At 43.6% G+C, this 15783-nt stretch overlaps 1 protein-coding gene across 2 annotated transcripts in view; it reads right to left on the bottom strand.

Moving 5' to 3' along the window:
- Positions 1–15783, bottom strand: part of LOC102215647 (Down syndrome cell adhesion molecule-like protein 1) — a 52621-nt gene that overhangs the window by 4067 nt on the left and 32771 nt on the right. The window contains exons 8-32 of one of the 2 annotated variants that reach the window (XM_013911501.1): positions 15243–15515; positions 14090–14374; positions 13854–13973; positions 13577–13753; positions 12805–13004; positions 12485–12581; positions 12194–12322; positions 11932–12099; positions 11751–11821; positions 11214–11454; positions 10125–10271; positions 8952–9107; positions 7235–7374; positions 4917–5070; positions 4244–4361; positions 3948–4111; positions 3756–3854; positions 3331–3519; positions 2849–3136; positions 2579–2734; positions 2461–2491; positions 2221–2339; positions 1964–2116; positions 1550–1750; positions 1153–1464 (exon numbers count right to left, since the gene is read on the bottom strand). In XM_013911501.1, the coding sequence (XP_013766955.1) occupies positions 1153–1464; positions 1550–1750; positions 1964–2116; positions 2221–2339; positions 2461–2491; positions 2579–2734; positions 2849–3136; positions 3331–3519; positions 3756–3854; positions 3948–4111; positions 4244–4361; positions 4917–5070; positions 7235–7374; positions 8952–9107; positions 10125–10271; positions 11214–11454; positions 11751–11821; positions 11932–12099; positions 12194–12322; positions 12485–12581; positions 12805–13004; positions 13577–13753; positions 13854–13973; positions 14090–14374; positions 15243–15515 (4188 nt within the window). Of the gene's footprint in view, positions 1–1152; positions 1465–1549; positions 1751–1963; positions 2117–2220; positions 2340–2460; positions 2492–2578; positions 2735–2848; positions 3137–3330; positions 3520–3755; positions 3855–3947; positions 4112–4243; positions 4362–4916; positions 5071–7234; positions 7375–8951; positions 9108–10085; positions 10272–11213; positions 11455–11750; positions 11822–11931; positions 12100–12193; positions 12323–12484; positions 12582–12804; positions 13005–13576; positions 13754–13853; positions 13974–14089; positions 14375–15242; positions 15516–15783 lie in introns of both variants that reach the window. The other variant, XM_013911500.1, reaches the window with a different exon arrangement.

A 15783-nucleotide genomic window follows, 5' to 3' on the forward strand; every position in this document is an offset into this window, starting at 1 on the left:
GGAATCTGTCCATAGGACAACTATTAGTCGTGCACTGCACAAAGTTGGCCTTTATGGAAGAGTGGCAAGAAGAAAGTCATTGTTAACAGAAAACCATAAGAAGTCCTGATTGCAGTTTGCCACAAGCCATGTGGGGGACACAGCAAACATGTGGAAGAAGGTGCTCTGGTCAGATGAGACCAAAATGGAACTTTTTGGCCAAAATGCAAAACACTATGTGTGGCAGAAAACTAGCACTGAACATCACTCTGAACACACCATCCCCACTGTCAAGTATGGTGGTGGCAGCATCATGCTCTGCAAATGCAGGGCAATCTTGGAAGAAAACCTTTTGGAGTCTGCAAAAGACTTGAGACTGGGGCAGAGGTTCACCTTCTAGCAGGACAACAACCCTAAACATAAAGCCAGGGCAACAATGGAATGGCTTAAAACAAAACACATCCATGTGTTAGAACCGCCCAGTCAAAATCCAGATCTAAATCCAATCGAGAATCTGTAGCAAGACCTGAAAACTGCTGTTCACAAACGCTGTCCATCTAATCTGACTGAGCTGGAGCTGTTTTGCAAAGAAGAATGGGCAAAGATTTCAGTCTCTAGATGTGCAAAGCTGGTAGAGACAGACACTAAAAGACTGGCAGCTGGAATTGCAGCAAAAGGTGGTTCTACAAAGTATTGACTCAGGGGGCTGAAAAATTACACACACCCCACTTTTCAGTTATTTATTTGTAATAAATGTTTGGAATCATGTATGATTTTTGTTCCACTTCTCACGTGTACACCACTTTGTGTTGATCTTTCACGTGGAATTCCAATAAAATTGATTCATGTTTGTGGCTGTAATGTGACAAAATGTGGAAAAGATCAAGGGGGCCGAATATTTTTGCAAGCCACTGTATAGTATGAAAATGAGGAACTGATGTGGAAGTAGATTTCAAAATGGCTTGGGACAAAAATCTAGTTGTTGTTTTAGCAACCAGTGGCTTTTTGTTACTCTCATCCTTGTGTGTCTTTAATTGTGGGCATGCAATACATACATATGGGTGTCCTAACTGTAATTATGTGTAATTCTACATGTGCACTGAATGTAAAACAAGTACAAACAACAAATCAAAAGAACAGCGTCCCCACATGGGTCTCAGCTCTGATACTTACTTTTGTTAGCACGATGGGGAATGGGCACAGCCACATTTTTACCGCGGTCGTAGTCCTGCGGTTTGGGTGGTGAGGCAGTGAAGCGGCAGATGCCTGGTTCAGAGGGTGTACTGAGGGAGGTCATGCTGTCTGCTGGGTCATTGGTACCTGTCGTCATTTGATCAGACGAGCTATCAGAGATAAAACATTCTGTGATTGTAAACTTTGCGTGTTGTAGATGCTCCTCCAGCTTGGCGTGCTCATACGCCCTAGCCAGCTCCTCGTAGGTGGAGGACGCGCTCTCTGTGGACACCATGCTGTTCCTTCCCTTATCTGAAAGAAAAGAAGTGTAGTTTTTTTCAACCATTTACTTAGCTACTCAGTTACAAGAGAGTAAGTTTTCTTAATTTTAACCCACCTGTGTCCTGTGAGAGGCTGGCACTGTAGCTGTCACTCTCGGTGGCTGTGATGCCATGAGAGCCCATCGTCCGCCAGTCAGACGTCAGAGTTCGTGCAGAGGCTGTTGACTGACTTTGACTTGGGCGGCTAAGCGTCCACTGGCTGGAGTATCTGTTTCTAGAGCTGTGGGCTGATTTTATGCTCTTTCGTGACACTGGGTCTGAGAAGAGAGAGGTCACAGGGATCAGAGAACATCTAAGGATCAAAGATGCTTGGTATCCATGTATTAGCTGTCAATAAGTCTATATTTTCTCAAATGTATTGGAGATGTACTTCAATAAAAGATCAAATCTGTTGCTCATATTTAAAGCCTCAAACTATTTCACTGAAAGCTGTGACAAGCACAACAAACATGAACCTAAAACAAACTCACTTGTGCCAGGCCGAATGTCTGACATGTCAATCAAAGGGCCTGAATTCTGGATAAGGGCTTGGTGATGCAGAGAAACGCCTGTACAGAAGTTCTGTGGATTCACTGACTGGCTGAACTCTGTGTCTGTCACCGGCACTGCTGCCTTGTCCTCTCCTGTTGCAAGCAAGGAAATAAACAAGTTACTAAGATCTTTTAGAGGCTTCCAAAAACCCCTCTATGAATGGCAGCTGTGTTGCTGTCAATGTGTGGTCACATGCCTATCTGTTTGATGCCTTCCTTGTCTTCAATGAGGAGCTGGACACGTGGGATGTCAATATGGAGCCTTGGTCCTTGAGGAGGACCCTTCACTGGAGTGTCTATGCTTCGGTTGTTCTTGCTACACAGAGACAAAAAAACAAAAACATATATATTAAGCCTGAAATTGCTTGTAAGTGATTTATTTATGCAAAATACAGCTATTCTATACAGTACACATAACAAATAAAGCTGTCTCTTACCTGATAAGCATCTCTGCAAGGCTCTTAGCATCTGCGAGAAGACGGTATAATTATATAATTAAGACATATTTTTTCAGCTTGTCACTTGTGTTAGTATATTAAATCGTTTAATTCCCACCTCTAAGTCGTTTGAGCCTCTTCTCCTTGCGTTTCTTTCGTATAATGAAGAGCAAAGCAACTCCAAGGGTAACCAGAATGACAGGAGAGCCGATAGAGAACAGTTTCTTCACATCGTCCCCCTCTCCACGAGCTGATTTAATGGGAGGGATTGTACCTAATGAGAGTAGAAGGAGAAGAAAAATTTGATAAAATTTACAAGAGTCAGTAACAGAAACATGAACGAGAGGAAAAAGATACACCAAGACCTAAAAAACTAGGAAAGACTTACTCCCATCGTAGTCAGTTGTGGCAAACTGGGAGGTCTGGTTGCCACACCCAGCACTGTTGCAGGCCTTCATTTTGAGCTCGTACCAGGTGGCCTCTCGCAGCTCGCTGAGGAAAAGCTGATTTGTGGAATTGGCCTTGAGGCTCTGCCAGGCCCAAGTACCTTTGGGCCTAAAGTCCAGCATCAGGTCAGTGATAGGGCAGCCCCCGCTGGTCCAACCCTGAAGGTTGAGGCCTGCATGAGTGGAGTTGATGTGCGTTAGCAGTGGCTGGTCCTTGTTGAACACCGGTTCTGGAAAAGGAAAAGACACTAGGTTAGAAAGATAATCATAAATTAGCAATTTAAGATGTATTTATCTGTGATGCATTGATGGCTTCATGTTTGAGAAGAAAGTTGTAACTGCTGCTACAAGAACAGACAGTAAAGAAAGAGAAGATTTATTTCGACTTAATTCCAGCTTCAACACTTTTCTCTAGACCCCTCACCTCTTCCATGCGTCTTTGCCTCAATGATCTCACTGATGCGTCCTGAGCCCACACTGTTCTTGGCAGCCAACTTGACCTTGTACCAAGTTCCACAGCGGAGATTGTCCAACCTGAAGGAACGCTCGCTGGAGCTGATGAACACATCTCTCCATTCCTCTGTGTTGTCCACAGAATACTGCAGCACAAATCCTGCAGGCACACCAGTACACATTTATGTCAAACACAGCTACTAATGGTGGTGTATCCTTGCTGCAGCTCCATCTGTTGGACACCAGGGGGCAACAATCAGCTACAATTAGCTACAGCCAGCTGCGGTTTGACTTCCTTTTACCTAGAAACATAAGCTTGTTGCACAACTGGATAAGTACATATGACATCAAAAGTGTGAAGCACCCTTAAAAAGCAGGTCAACAATATTTAAATACCCCTGATGGAGCTTCCTCCATTATCCCCAGGAATCCAAGCCAGGGTGATGGAGGAGGTGGAAGTAGTGGAGACAGTCAGACGAGGCTGGTCAGGAGGAACTGGGTGTACACACACGCAGACAATAACTTAGCACCAGGACAGAAGTGTCTGTTTCACTCAAATAAGTTTATAAATTTTCTGTTTCTTCTTACCTTGTACCACAAGGTTCACTATGATGGTGTCAAAGCCTAGGGTATTAGTGGCCGTACAGGTGTAGTACCCAGAATCCTCTGCTTTGACTAAGCGTAGCACCAGTGTACCATTGGATAAGATCTGCCGTTGGCTGTCAGCTGTCACAGGAATGGCAGAGTCCTCACTGATAAAGAGCAGACAGGTTATTCAGGATTAAGAGCAGTTTTAAAAAAAATCAATTTTCCTCACAAGAAATAGCATCAGCATGTGTGCATGATATCTCTGATATCTAAGGGTATACAGTGACCGCTCTGACCTGTCTTTGGTCCATTTAATTGTGGGAGTAGGCTCTCCCACTGAGCTGCAGGGCAGACGTACTTCCTTCATCCAGGGAGTGGTCACAGTGCCCCCAAAGGACAGGATTTTAGCTGGGACTGCACACAAAGATGCAACCAGTAAAACTCAACATGCATCTTTAGCACATGATGTTAAACTCAAATAGTAAGCATTACACCAAAATGACTCTATTCATACTTCAACTTGTCTTTCTGTGTCTGCTTTTGGATGATTAAGTGGGGCTGAATCGTTTTTCCTGAGGGATTAAAAAGCTGTACCATAGTGTTTTAATGTAGCCCCCTGTCAAAACTCTTAGTCTCGAGTCTATCATTTCTCCATAAATCCTCCCCTCTATTGATTTTGCCTGCTATCTCTCTCCCCAAGGGTCATTTTACTGGATAGGCCCTGTTCATCACCACATAATTAACAACAACGTTTCTTGCAACACAGCCGCTGCTCAATCAATACCACGGCTGTCAATCAATAGCAGAGATTGTACACAGAGCGAGAGGGAGGGAGACTGATGAAAGTGATCTGTGTAAAGGAGATCATGCTGCCAGTTCATAGCCATGTTTAAGCGCGCTCTCCCTGATAACCTTTGCACAAATCTCTTTACCCTTCTTCTCTACAACTGGCATGCCTGGAGGACCCACCTTTCCCAGCAGGCTCCACAGTGACCTTTGCGCTAATGTTGCCTCTTCCAGCAGTTGTCACAGCTGCAGCCCAGATGAGGTATTGTTTACCGCGGGTAAGGTGCGTGATACGGTAGAAGAGCATCTCTGGGTTGGCCTCATACTCACTGGGAGCCTGGGACAGAGGGCACGCAATGTCATGTTAGCAAATAAAACAGTAATATAACAGGAGTGGTGGCAGCTTGTGGACTTGATTAAAGTGCTACATTTTATAAAGCTACAAAGGAAATTAAGATGAACATAACATTAATTTAGGCTCTATTCTGTTTAAGTTTCAGCATAACATACGTGACACCAGGAAACTGAAACTAATGCTCCTGCAGTTGACAGATTAAACAGTTGTTTTTTTTTACATCTGTCCTTTTCCTATTGTGACACATCAAAATGCGCTCAGTGAAAAAGGAGGTGTGCAATTTTCCTTGAACACTGTCGGTATCTTGAAACAACAAAAAAGCATACTTTTTGGAGAAATAAAGGGAAAGCCAAATACATCTGTCAATGTCATCTGTTTGTTTAAAATTTTAACTTATTAGCCTCACTGGCAGTGTTTGCCTCGTGATAAAAGGCAGAAATGATACATATATTGTTTCTCGAATCACTTAAATCCAAAGCACAAACATAGAGTCCACTGAGATGTTTTGTCTCTGATACACTGACAGCAACTTGCATTTTAGACTCTTTCTTTATTTGTCTTTCCCAAAATTTAAGGATGATACTGTGCATTATTTTTGCCGGGTTTTCTCAGCTATGGCTGACCTCCTTATGGATTCCATTTCCACCCAGATCAACTTGTGAATTTATTGTCTGAACAACGTAGATCTTATGCTGTATACAACTTGACATCATTTGAATGTTATGAGGGAGTTAAAGCTTTTTGCAGAGCAAACTGAGTGTTAGGTTGTAAAGGAGAAACAGATGTGGTATGTGGTATTCTCTCTCTCTCTGTTTTTTGTTTTTTGTTCAGGCAAAACCCATAAAACCATGTTTTTTTTTAAACAAAAACTATAGAAAATATGCACAGCGAGCAGTATGATTGCTCAGAATTGAACACAGGTTTTAGGTCAACACAAAAAAGGCAAAACAGAAAATGTAAACCTTTGTGCGGAGCTGTCTATTTGTCCCACTACTCAAAATAAATTTGATGCAAATGACCTACAGCTACTTATAATGCTGTACTCAACACTGGATTTAAGGTTTGCTTGGGTGTATTTTTCCTCCAAGCAAACCTTTGAGAATGAACACACACTCACCTGCATCCACACAAACACATACATGGCAATGCACAAAAAGACTGTAGTCTCTTAAGATGATCCGCTGTTCTCTCTCTTTAATCTGTTCATCTCTGTGTTCTTTCACCATTTGCTTTTTCTTTCCCTCTCTGTCTAGCTCAGTGAAGAGGACTGGATGGAGGGACACAGGGAGGGGAGGATGTGCATAAGTGTGTGTGTGTTTGTGTGCAGGGGGTTCGAACATTCCTTCAGCATCGTGGCGGTGTTGTGGTGATCCAGGGAGTGATACAGGGAGATAATGAAAAGACGGACAAAAGCACTCTCATCTCGATGTGACTGATACCCTCCTCTCTCCTCCATTCCACCCTGCCTGTCTCTCCCTCTTCCCTCATCCCTCTCTTTTTCTCTCATTTCCCCTCGGTCTTTCCCTACCTCTAATGGTGTGCTTCTTTTTCTCTCTCAACCTTCTTTCCACCCCCCTCCCTCCTTCCCTCTCTCCTCCCTGCCTGTGCTCATTTACATGGCACTCATGCACAGAGAGGGAGGAGTATTTGTGAATAATAAGAAAGTGAGATTCTAGCCTGATATCAGACTTCACCGTGTGCTGGTGTTTGTGTGCACATGATCTAACCACAATTGAAATGCTTGCACGTATGTGTATAAATAGAAAATGTCGAAATGTGATGTCTCTGTGAGTGTGTGCTTCTGATGCGGCAGTGTGCATGTGTGAGCTTGTTCTCTGGCTCATTTGCATATCTACGTCTCATCACGTTGCCAAGACAACCTCATCTGTTCATCTGGGAGGGCAGGAAATAAAGCGATGGTGCAAACACAGTGAAAGAGAGACATGCGCAACACACACACACACACACACACACACACACACACACACACACACACACACACACAAATGCATGCATACAGGTTCATTTAATAACAGCGCTTACAAATGAATTATTTCCATTGGTAATTTAATAAGTTACTTGGTTTACACGGACCTCAGAGATAAATTGGCCCTATATGAATCACACCCACAGAGGAGGCACTTACTGGCTGTCCAGATCCGGGACTGGAGCAGTAGATGGTGTACTTGCGGATAATGCCATTTGGTTTGAGAGGAGGCAACCAGGACACAACCACACTAGTTGAGGAGGAGGGAACTGCCTTGATGCCAGCCGGTGGACCAGGAACTAGGAGAAAAGACATAGCAACATCAGCATGGCGGGCATCCATATGTGTGTGTGTTTGTGTTTGTGCAGGCACATGCTGGGTGTTGAATGGCTATTAAAGTGAGCAGGCTTTTTTTTCCGGATTGAAAGTCTTAGCCTGTACTAAGCTGCTCTGGAAGGACTTTGAAAAACATCCTTTTGAGGGGATGGCTGTGACATATGTTCATTCAGACACTGGTCAGCAGTTCTGACTCTGTGACACCCAGCATTCTCAAAACTCTCAAACAGATTAGACATTAGTGTCTGATCCTCTGCTAGCCACTTCAGCTTGGCACTGGACACTGTTTAATACTCTGATTACGAGATAATGGCACAAAAGGGGCTTAAAAAACATGCACACTTTACAAAAACACATCAGGACACTGGATACTGTGAAAGGTGAACAATAATGCTTTTGTTTCATTGGTCTTACAGTACTGGGTCCACACTATCAACCCTATTCAAACCAAACCATAAATATAACTTGTGCCTGACAGTGGGCCTCATCTGGCCTCTACAGAAGGAGGCTACCACAGTGTAAGACCCAGCCCTCTAAATCCATCCCCCATTCCTCTTGTTTTCTTTGTGAGGCCCCCTGATGCTCTCTACCCTCAGATCTCTTTCCCCTACAGAGGACATGAGTGGGCAAGAAAACAACAAAAACTCAGAAAGCAGAGATGCAAGTTTGAAACGAAGTAAGCAGGGACAAAAAAAGTGACAGGGATCATGTAACAATGGCAGCAGGGAGGCGCACAGGAGGCTATCATTATCATAACTGGACCCCCATGTCAAAGCACCAGTAGGAGATGGGACAGTCAGGTCCCATCTGGTGCCCAAAATCTGCCCAGGACTCCAGACAGACAGATACACAGACAGACAGTCTGCCAAGACAGTCTGCTGCAGAACTAGCACAACCCAAGTGATGATGAGGAAGAGAACACTACTAAGTGAACAGTCTCATTTATAAAAATACACGATGGAACACTGAGTCAATCAGAAGAGGACAGCAGTCTAGACACAAATAAACAAACACCTCAGCTGTGGTGTTTCTCTTATAATTTTTTCACTCATTATTTTTTGTCAGCCAAGAACGGGCTGTGCAATCGCCATTGTATCTTTCCATCTTCAGCCCCCCAGGCCCCTCCTCCTCCTTTATAAAGAGACATGGATCTGGCTGTAATCCTGCCTCCAATGGTGTAAGCACAAAATTAATTCTCTCTAATCCAAAAGGAGTTAATCCCTATGCCTATGGCAAGAGGGCTGGTGGTAAGGATGCAGGCCCAGGCTGATGGCTGACTCCTGGATGCTATATGCTCTAAGACATCACTTCTCCCTCCTCCTCCCGAAACACCTCCCTTAGCCCTGAGCTGTGAACTCAAAGCCTCTTAATTCTCATTAGCACAGCTAATGGAGATTCCTAGCATAGCTTGTTATGAGCTTTTGTTATGGGTTTGAGATACAACCAGCTCCCTTTTTTAAAATCTACCTCTATCCCATTTCCCATCTCCTTACATTGCACACTTTTCTTCATGTAAAAAACAAATGAATTGTATACTCACGATCCTCTCGGGTTTGGATATAGAGGACATTGCTGCGGACCCCATCGCCAGCTTGTGTGTAGGCCAGCACCTGAACACTGTAGTTAGTGAACTTCTCGAGCCCTCGCAGTTCCACCTGTTCACGTGTGGTGGTGATGTTTTGCATCTCTCCCCATTCTGAGGGAGAGGAGAAAAACTCTTTTTAGAAGCTATAGGTGATGATAGGAGTAACAACACACATCAACTCTGTTTCCTAAAAAAGATATTTATTTGCAGTTGCATTTATTTGGTAATGTAATACGTGGCCATTACTTTTTTTTTTCATGAATATAATTACCTTCCTATTTCAAAATTGTGTCTAAAGGAGGAGTAAATATTTTTTTAGGAAACAGAGTTGCACAGATATTGGACCTACAACACACAGACACTCATTGCTATACTGTGTGACTTTCTGATCACAAGTTTTATTAAAAATCTAAGAAACTATGACAGACTTAACAGAAATCTTTGGGGGTGAAAAATAAAACCAGTGCAGAAGTGCCAAAACCTCAAATACCTTAAGGCGACTTTCAAATTAAAATGACTAACTTAAGAGCTGAAAAAAAAAACATGTTTGCAATATGCTACATAAAAATGATGTTGTAGCAAGTCATAAGAACTCTACAGAGGCATCTTTTTTATATAACTCAGTCAATTAAATGTGATTAGGACTTATGCTTTGTATTATTAGGTGCATGATGTTGATCGTGTCTGGGGTGTTGGTGCTTCTGGAGCAGTTATCTGGCAAATAATATAGCACGCTGTGCAACTAACTGTTAGTTTTCCAAGAGTTTTATTTGTATGTAGTAAATAGGTATTTGTGCCTGTGTGATGCACCCCCGCTGTCTATGGATGGGTGCATCACCCTCTCATCTAAATGTGGTCACTTCTGTCAAATCAAAGGCTAGCCCTTAAGCTAAAGTTGAGCCATATCTCCATCTTGGACATACAGTCTATTTGACAAACAGACAAATTCAAAAACACACAGGACCAGGAAGTGCTTTATGAGAAAGGTGTGGATACACATTAACACATTCTGACTCACAGCACTGACAGAAAGGTAGGTGAGTGGGAGGGCGGGTTGGTGAATCTTAGAATGAGATAGGTGATAATTACTCTGCATTGGCCACTGGGCCTGGCCCCCACAGCACCCACCTCCGTCAGGGAAGAGGGACCAAAACACAACCCGGTAGCCTTTCAGCACACCGTGCAGCGTCAGCCGTGGAGGCTCTGCCCATGTGATCACTGCCTCATCTGATGTCACAGAGATTGCTCTCACGTTCTGCGGAGGCTCGCTGGGCACTGGGGAACATAGAGAGTGAGTGTTAGTGCTGCACTGTTAAACTATATTTGAGTACTCTTAGTGTTTTAATGGCTTCTACTGAAATCTGGTCCGACGTAGCATGGCAGCCGAAGCACTGATAAGTAATAATAACTCAATGTCACAAACCACAGGAAATCTCCGCTGAAATAAATCAGTCAAACAAGCTCAAATTAGTCCTGAATAGCTCCTTGTTCATTCCTAGCTTTTAGAGAGGAGAGTAGAAGTGGAGGGGGGTTGATGGAGAGGAGGAAGAGCACTGAGAGAGCAACATGAATAGTAAAAGAGCTACACCAAAGGGGTCAAAATGCAGATGAGCAGGGTGTGAGCTGAAATGTGGAGGATACAATCTAAAGGAAGACAATGTTCTTGTTTAAGCTAATTGAAGCTGTAGAGGCAGCTTCTGACTACCTGCGTGGCCAATTTTCATCATCCAAGTGCCCGTCATTACTCTCCTCTCAGACAGGAAGGGTCCAAAAAAGTATAAGAAATAAAAACACGGATAATAGACAGAGGACCAGTGAGGAGGATGACAAGGGAACCCATGGGAAGAAAGGGAAGATAAAGAAGGCAGACCAGGGAAAAGGGAGGTAGAGTGGGCAGACATTTAAAGAGTAATGGGGTTCCTTGTTCCTCTCTCGCTCTCTACCAGCCTAATGAAGGTGCTAATTAAAGTGGAAAGAATAATGGGGGATGTGCTGCAAATTTATTTCTAACATTTTGTTTGAGCATGCATTTCTACATGCATGTTATGTTCATTCATGAGTGTTTCATCCTGTTATTGCATTTGACTATTATTTTCATGTGTTCCTTTTGGATCTTTAAATTTTTTTTCTTACAGTCCCTCCTCTTTTCCTTCCATACTCTCCTAAATTGTATCTCACAGTCTTCTCCTCGTTTTCTTCATCTTGCTGTCCACTTACCATCTTCCAGAGTGGTAGCATTGATCTCAGTACTGGATGGGCCAGTCCCAGCTCTGTTGAAGGCTTGGACCACCACCCCATACTGGGCAAACTTCTTTAGGTTGTCTAAGGTGTACACTTCACTGTCCCCCGTAGCTTTCATCTCCACAATACTATACTGGCCATTGCTACCTGGACCGTTCTCTCTGTATCCAATCTGGTAGCCGCGGATCACGCCGTTTTGCAGCTCCTTTTTTGGAGCCTGAAAGTTTTGGAGAAAAAAATTTTTACTATGAAATTTGACAGCAATATGTAAAAAAAAAGAAAAAAAAGAAATTAAACGAGATCAATTCAAAATTTTAGTTCTTTTTGCATTTCTGTAACCAACAATTTCACAGGTGTCTCTTAACATTTTGGATTTGTTTGTGACATCACTGAAACCTTGTTGTTTTAAATCATGGAGCATATCTTTATATCCCATCATTGTTTGCTTTCTAGTTATTTCCACTGATACTAGGCTTAATACTTAAATGAAGTCGTAAGCAACAGTGATTTTACCCTCCATGTGACTCGTATGCTCTGAGATGTCATCGGTTGCAGGATTACATCCATCGGAGGCCCGTCAGGTGCTGTTGATGGAAGATATCAGATAGTGATGGCTCCACTCCATACAGAGACAGCAAAAACAAATACTAGATAGGCAAAAAAACGTGATATTTAGAGAAAAACAATCACTTACGTGCTTCTTCGGTACTGATTGTGAGCTCTTTGCTGGGAAGACTGCGGCCAATCTTGTTGTAGGAGTACATGCGGATACTATAAACGCATGCCGGGTGCAGCTCTACAATGTTGGCCTGATTGTTGGTAGGTGAGATGTTCCTGGTTGTGTACATGTGATCCCATGTGTCTGTTGAATATGAGCAGAGGTTTATTTTTTCAGTTTTTAATTATTGAAATAACTTTTACATTAGGGATTAGGCTTGTTGTTTTTAATAACCCACCTGACTTGTTTTTGTACTCAATGTCATAGCTGGTGATGATGCTGTTGCCATCAAACCTTTGGATCCAGCGCAAGTTCATGCTTCTGTCCTTCACCTCCCGTACTTCGAGCTCGGGAGGATCGGGTGGCTCTGCGTGAGGGTGGAAAAAAAAAGAATTTTCCTTTGTTTTTACCACCATCAGTATCTCGTTAAATAACCTTTCCTCATTGGGTTGTTTACATACTTTTTTTTCCCCCTTAATTCTTTATTTAAATAAAAGAAGTAGGGATTTGCAGTTGTTTGTAGAAATACCTTGTACAGTGAGTTGGATGAGCCCTCTGCCCTCTCCATAGGAGTTGATGGCATGGCAGGAGAAGAAGACAGAATCTCCTCGCTCGGCTGGGTTAAGCTGCGAGCATCAGCACAAGCAGGGAAAGATGACGTGTGAAATTTAGGAATATAATATCCTAAAAATATTCCCATAATAACTTCCTTTAATAGGACTTTTTTTTAAAGCTTATTAAACCCTGCAATAGCCTATAGTAGAAGTAGATTTTTTTTTTAGCATAGTTCGGTGTAATGGCATTAAGCTACACTAAAGGCCTGAAGAGTATAAGTATATATTATCTGACCTTTAGGGTGGAGATGACTTCATCCCCCTTTTTGTTGATGCTGATGGAGTAACGGGGATTTCTCTCTGCGTCAATGACTGTGTCCCCTCTCTCCCAGCGGATAATAATGGGCTGCTCGCCCCGTGCTGTGCAGTTCAGCTCCTTGATCTGGCCCTTCCTTGCCATGGTAGTGTTTGGGTGGCTGGTGATCATGGCAGGGACTGAGCAAATAGACAAGTGTCAGCATGATGAATCGTTTTGTATGGAATAATGACATGAGGGAAAACGGGCGTGTAGTATTGGAAACTGAGCAAGGATATATTACACATGTATAGACATCTCTTTTTTTCCATTTTATTCCCCATTTTCATTTCATGCTTCAAGCCCCACTGGCCTCTAACACCACCTCCTCCCTCTTTTTATTATTTTCGGTCTCTACTTTCGCTTCTCTTCCTCCTCTGTTACTTAGACGTAGATTATTGATTGAAGAGGTTCCTGTGGTTTTGCTTTCATCACTAATTCATCAACCCTTTTCCCCACCAAACATTCTGTAGCGCACAGGCTGACAGCCAGAGAACATCAGTCAATAGGAAAGGCACCCCCAGTGAAGGATGTGCAGGACACAGACAAAGTTAGGCTATGTTAAGCACAGGCCGCACTAGCCTGGGGCAAAAGTGCATCTTAGAAGAGCTGATCCCTGTCCAAAAAGCTGAGACTTATCTCAGCGCAATCCAGGAGATGTGGGTTTGAAAAGAAGTGGGTTCATGCCAAAAAGCAGAGGATTGACACTTACTCTTGACAGTAAGGATCATGCTTTTACTGATGTCTGAGCCCACTCCGTTGGAGGCCTGACAGAGGTAGTACCCCCGGTCGTCTTCAAGAACATGTCGGATCAGCAGAGAACCGTTTGACATGATCTGGATACGGCCAGTTAGTGGGACAGGATGGTACTGCTGAGGGTTTCCTACGCCTGCAGGACACAACACAAAGCATGTATGGAAGCATGATACTTTTTCTTGTTCGTGTGTAGCTTTTACTGCAATGCCATGAGGATAATGTGCAGATTTTACCTTTGGCATGTTTCCACATGACTTTTGGAGGGGGGTAACCTTCCACGGAGCAGTTAAGTACTCCAGCTTTTCCATAGATACAGTCTTGATTGTTGGGCTGCACCACAAAACGCGGCGGCACTGAGAAACAGAAATCCTGATTTTATATAAATGGAAAAACTTGGTAGAAGTTACAAAAAGTAAGTGATCACAAAACAGATCTACGGTTACTTTACACATTACACGTCACCCCTCACCAGTAACAATCAACTGTCTTTCCCAGCTGACAGTTGCAGCAGCATTGCTGGCGATGCAAGTGTAGTTTCCATTGTGCTTCAGTGTCACATTGGAAATTTGCAGGGAGCTCATGAACTCTTTGGTCTCTATTGCAACACCAGAGGCAGAGCCTGGCACGATGAGCTGGCCGTCTTTGTGCCAGGTGATGCGTATGGGCATGTCCCCAGATGACACCACACAGGCGATGTACATGAGCTTCCCCACTGAGGTAGAGGGGATATCGAAGGGCTGGATGAGCGGTGGCACTAGAGGAGAGAGAAAGGAAATCAGTGGAATAAAGGCAGTGATAGATGTTGAAGAGCGGCAATGTGGCCATCTGGAGCAATGCTAAGAGTCTGAGAGAGAGAGGGAGAAGGTCATTGGCCAGTGGGCCCCTCTTCAGCACCCCCCCCCACCACCCCACATCTCCTGCAGCCCATAATAGCTGCTCTGGTTACAGTCCAATTGGCAGGGGGAAGTCATTCCGTTGCCATGGTAATGGAGGTTGAGGTGGGGGTACTACAGCTGAGACATCTGGGGGATTTAATCTAGGCTTCATTATTATTCATCTAATTAAATCAGAGACACACTCACACACAGGCACATGTACACACCCTCAAACACCTCTGCAGCTGCCCTGCTTACTGCCATCGTTATCCCGCTCACAGACTAAATGAAATACGCACGACAAACATAAATCTACCCCCAAAACACCATTCATCTGCATTCAACAGCATTACTAAAGTTGCACTTGACAGCTTTGTACACTGGTGTCCCCCAAGTAGCAGTGACTAGCTGCTCTTCATCAAGAAATTTTACTTGCATCGCTTTTTTTCCATCTTTTTTTAAGCTAAAGGAAGCAGTTTGAAAAACAAAGTAGTATTAGTATTGGTGATTGATTTCTTAAGATTTTTTTTCACTACTGTTTTAAGTGAATTTGAATTTTGGGTATGCATAGAGCATTACCTCTAGTTGAAATAGATTTGGGAAAAGCGTGAAGATGCAATATCTCCCTGTCAACTGATGTGTCACTTTATCTCTACTGCAGCCTAATTCTATAAATTGGGTTCATAAAATAGGTATAAATTTACCAAAAACACTGCCCAGTGCATCCGTACTCCTCTTCAGCTTTACCTTTGACAGTGACGTGGACAGTCTGGTTGATTGACACCTGGGGCTGGATCAAAACGCTACACAAGTAGGTCCCCTCGTCTGCGCCCTTCTGCACGTCTGTGAGCCTCAGTGTGCCGTTCTCAAACACCACTTGACGATGATTATCAGGCAGCTGCATGCCGTCCTTCAGCCACTTAATGGAGTAATATGGGTACCCAATCACACGACACGTTATATAGGTATTTCTGCCCGCCACTGCGGTGATGTCTCGCATGGGTCTAATTCGAGGTGGACCTGGAGACACGGGGAAGAGAGGGAGGGGATGGAGGGAGGAGACAGAGAGAAACACAGAGGTTGGAGAAAGGGGGAGATGAGGTGAGGGAGGTCATGGCAGAATATAGAGGGCAGCCACGGAGACAGGAAGGGAAGAGATAAAGGTTGAGGGATAGAGTGATTGGGGCCAGTTGACAGGTGGAAAGGGAGGTTAGTTGTGCCCCCTTTACTAAAATCTGATAGAGGATATTTGTTGATTTTAGCCTAATCACATATTCACTCAGTGTAT

This window comes from Pundamilia nyererei, unplaced genomic scaffold (assembly GCF_000239375.1).
Source record: "Pundamilia nyererei isolate P.nyererei 1_Seehausen unplaced genomic scaffold, PunNye1.0 scaffold00064, whole genome shotgun sequence".
Taxonomy (NCBI): Eukaryota; Metazoa; Chordata; class Actinopteri; order Cichliformes; family Cichlidae; genus Pundamilia; species Pundamilia nyererei.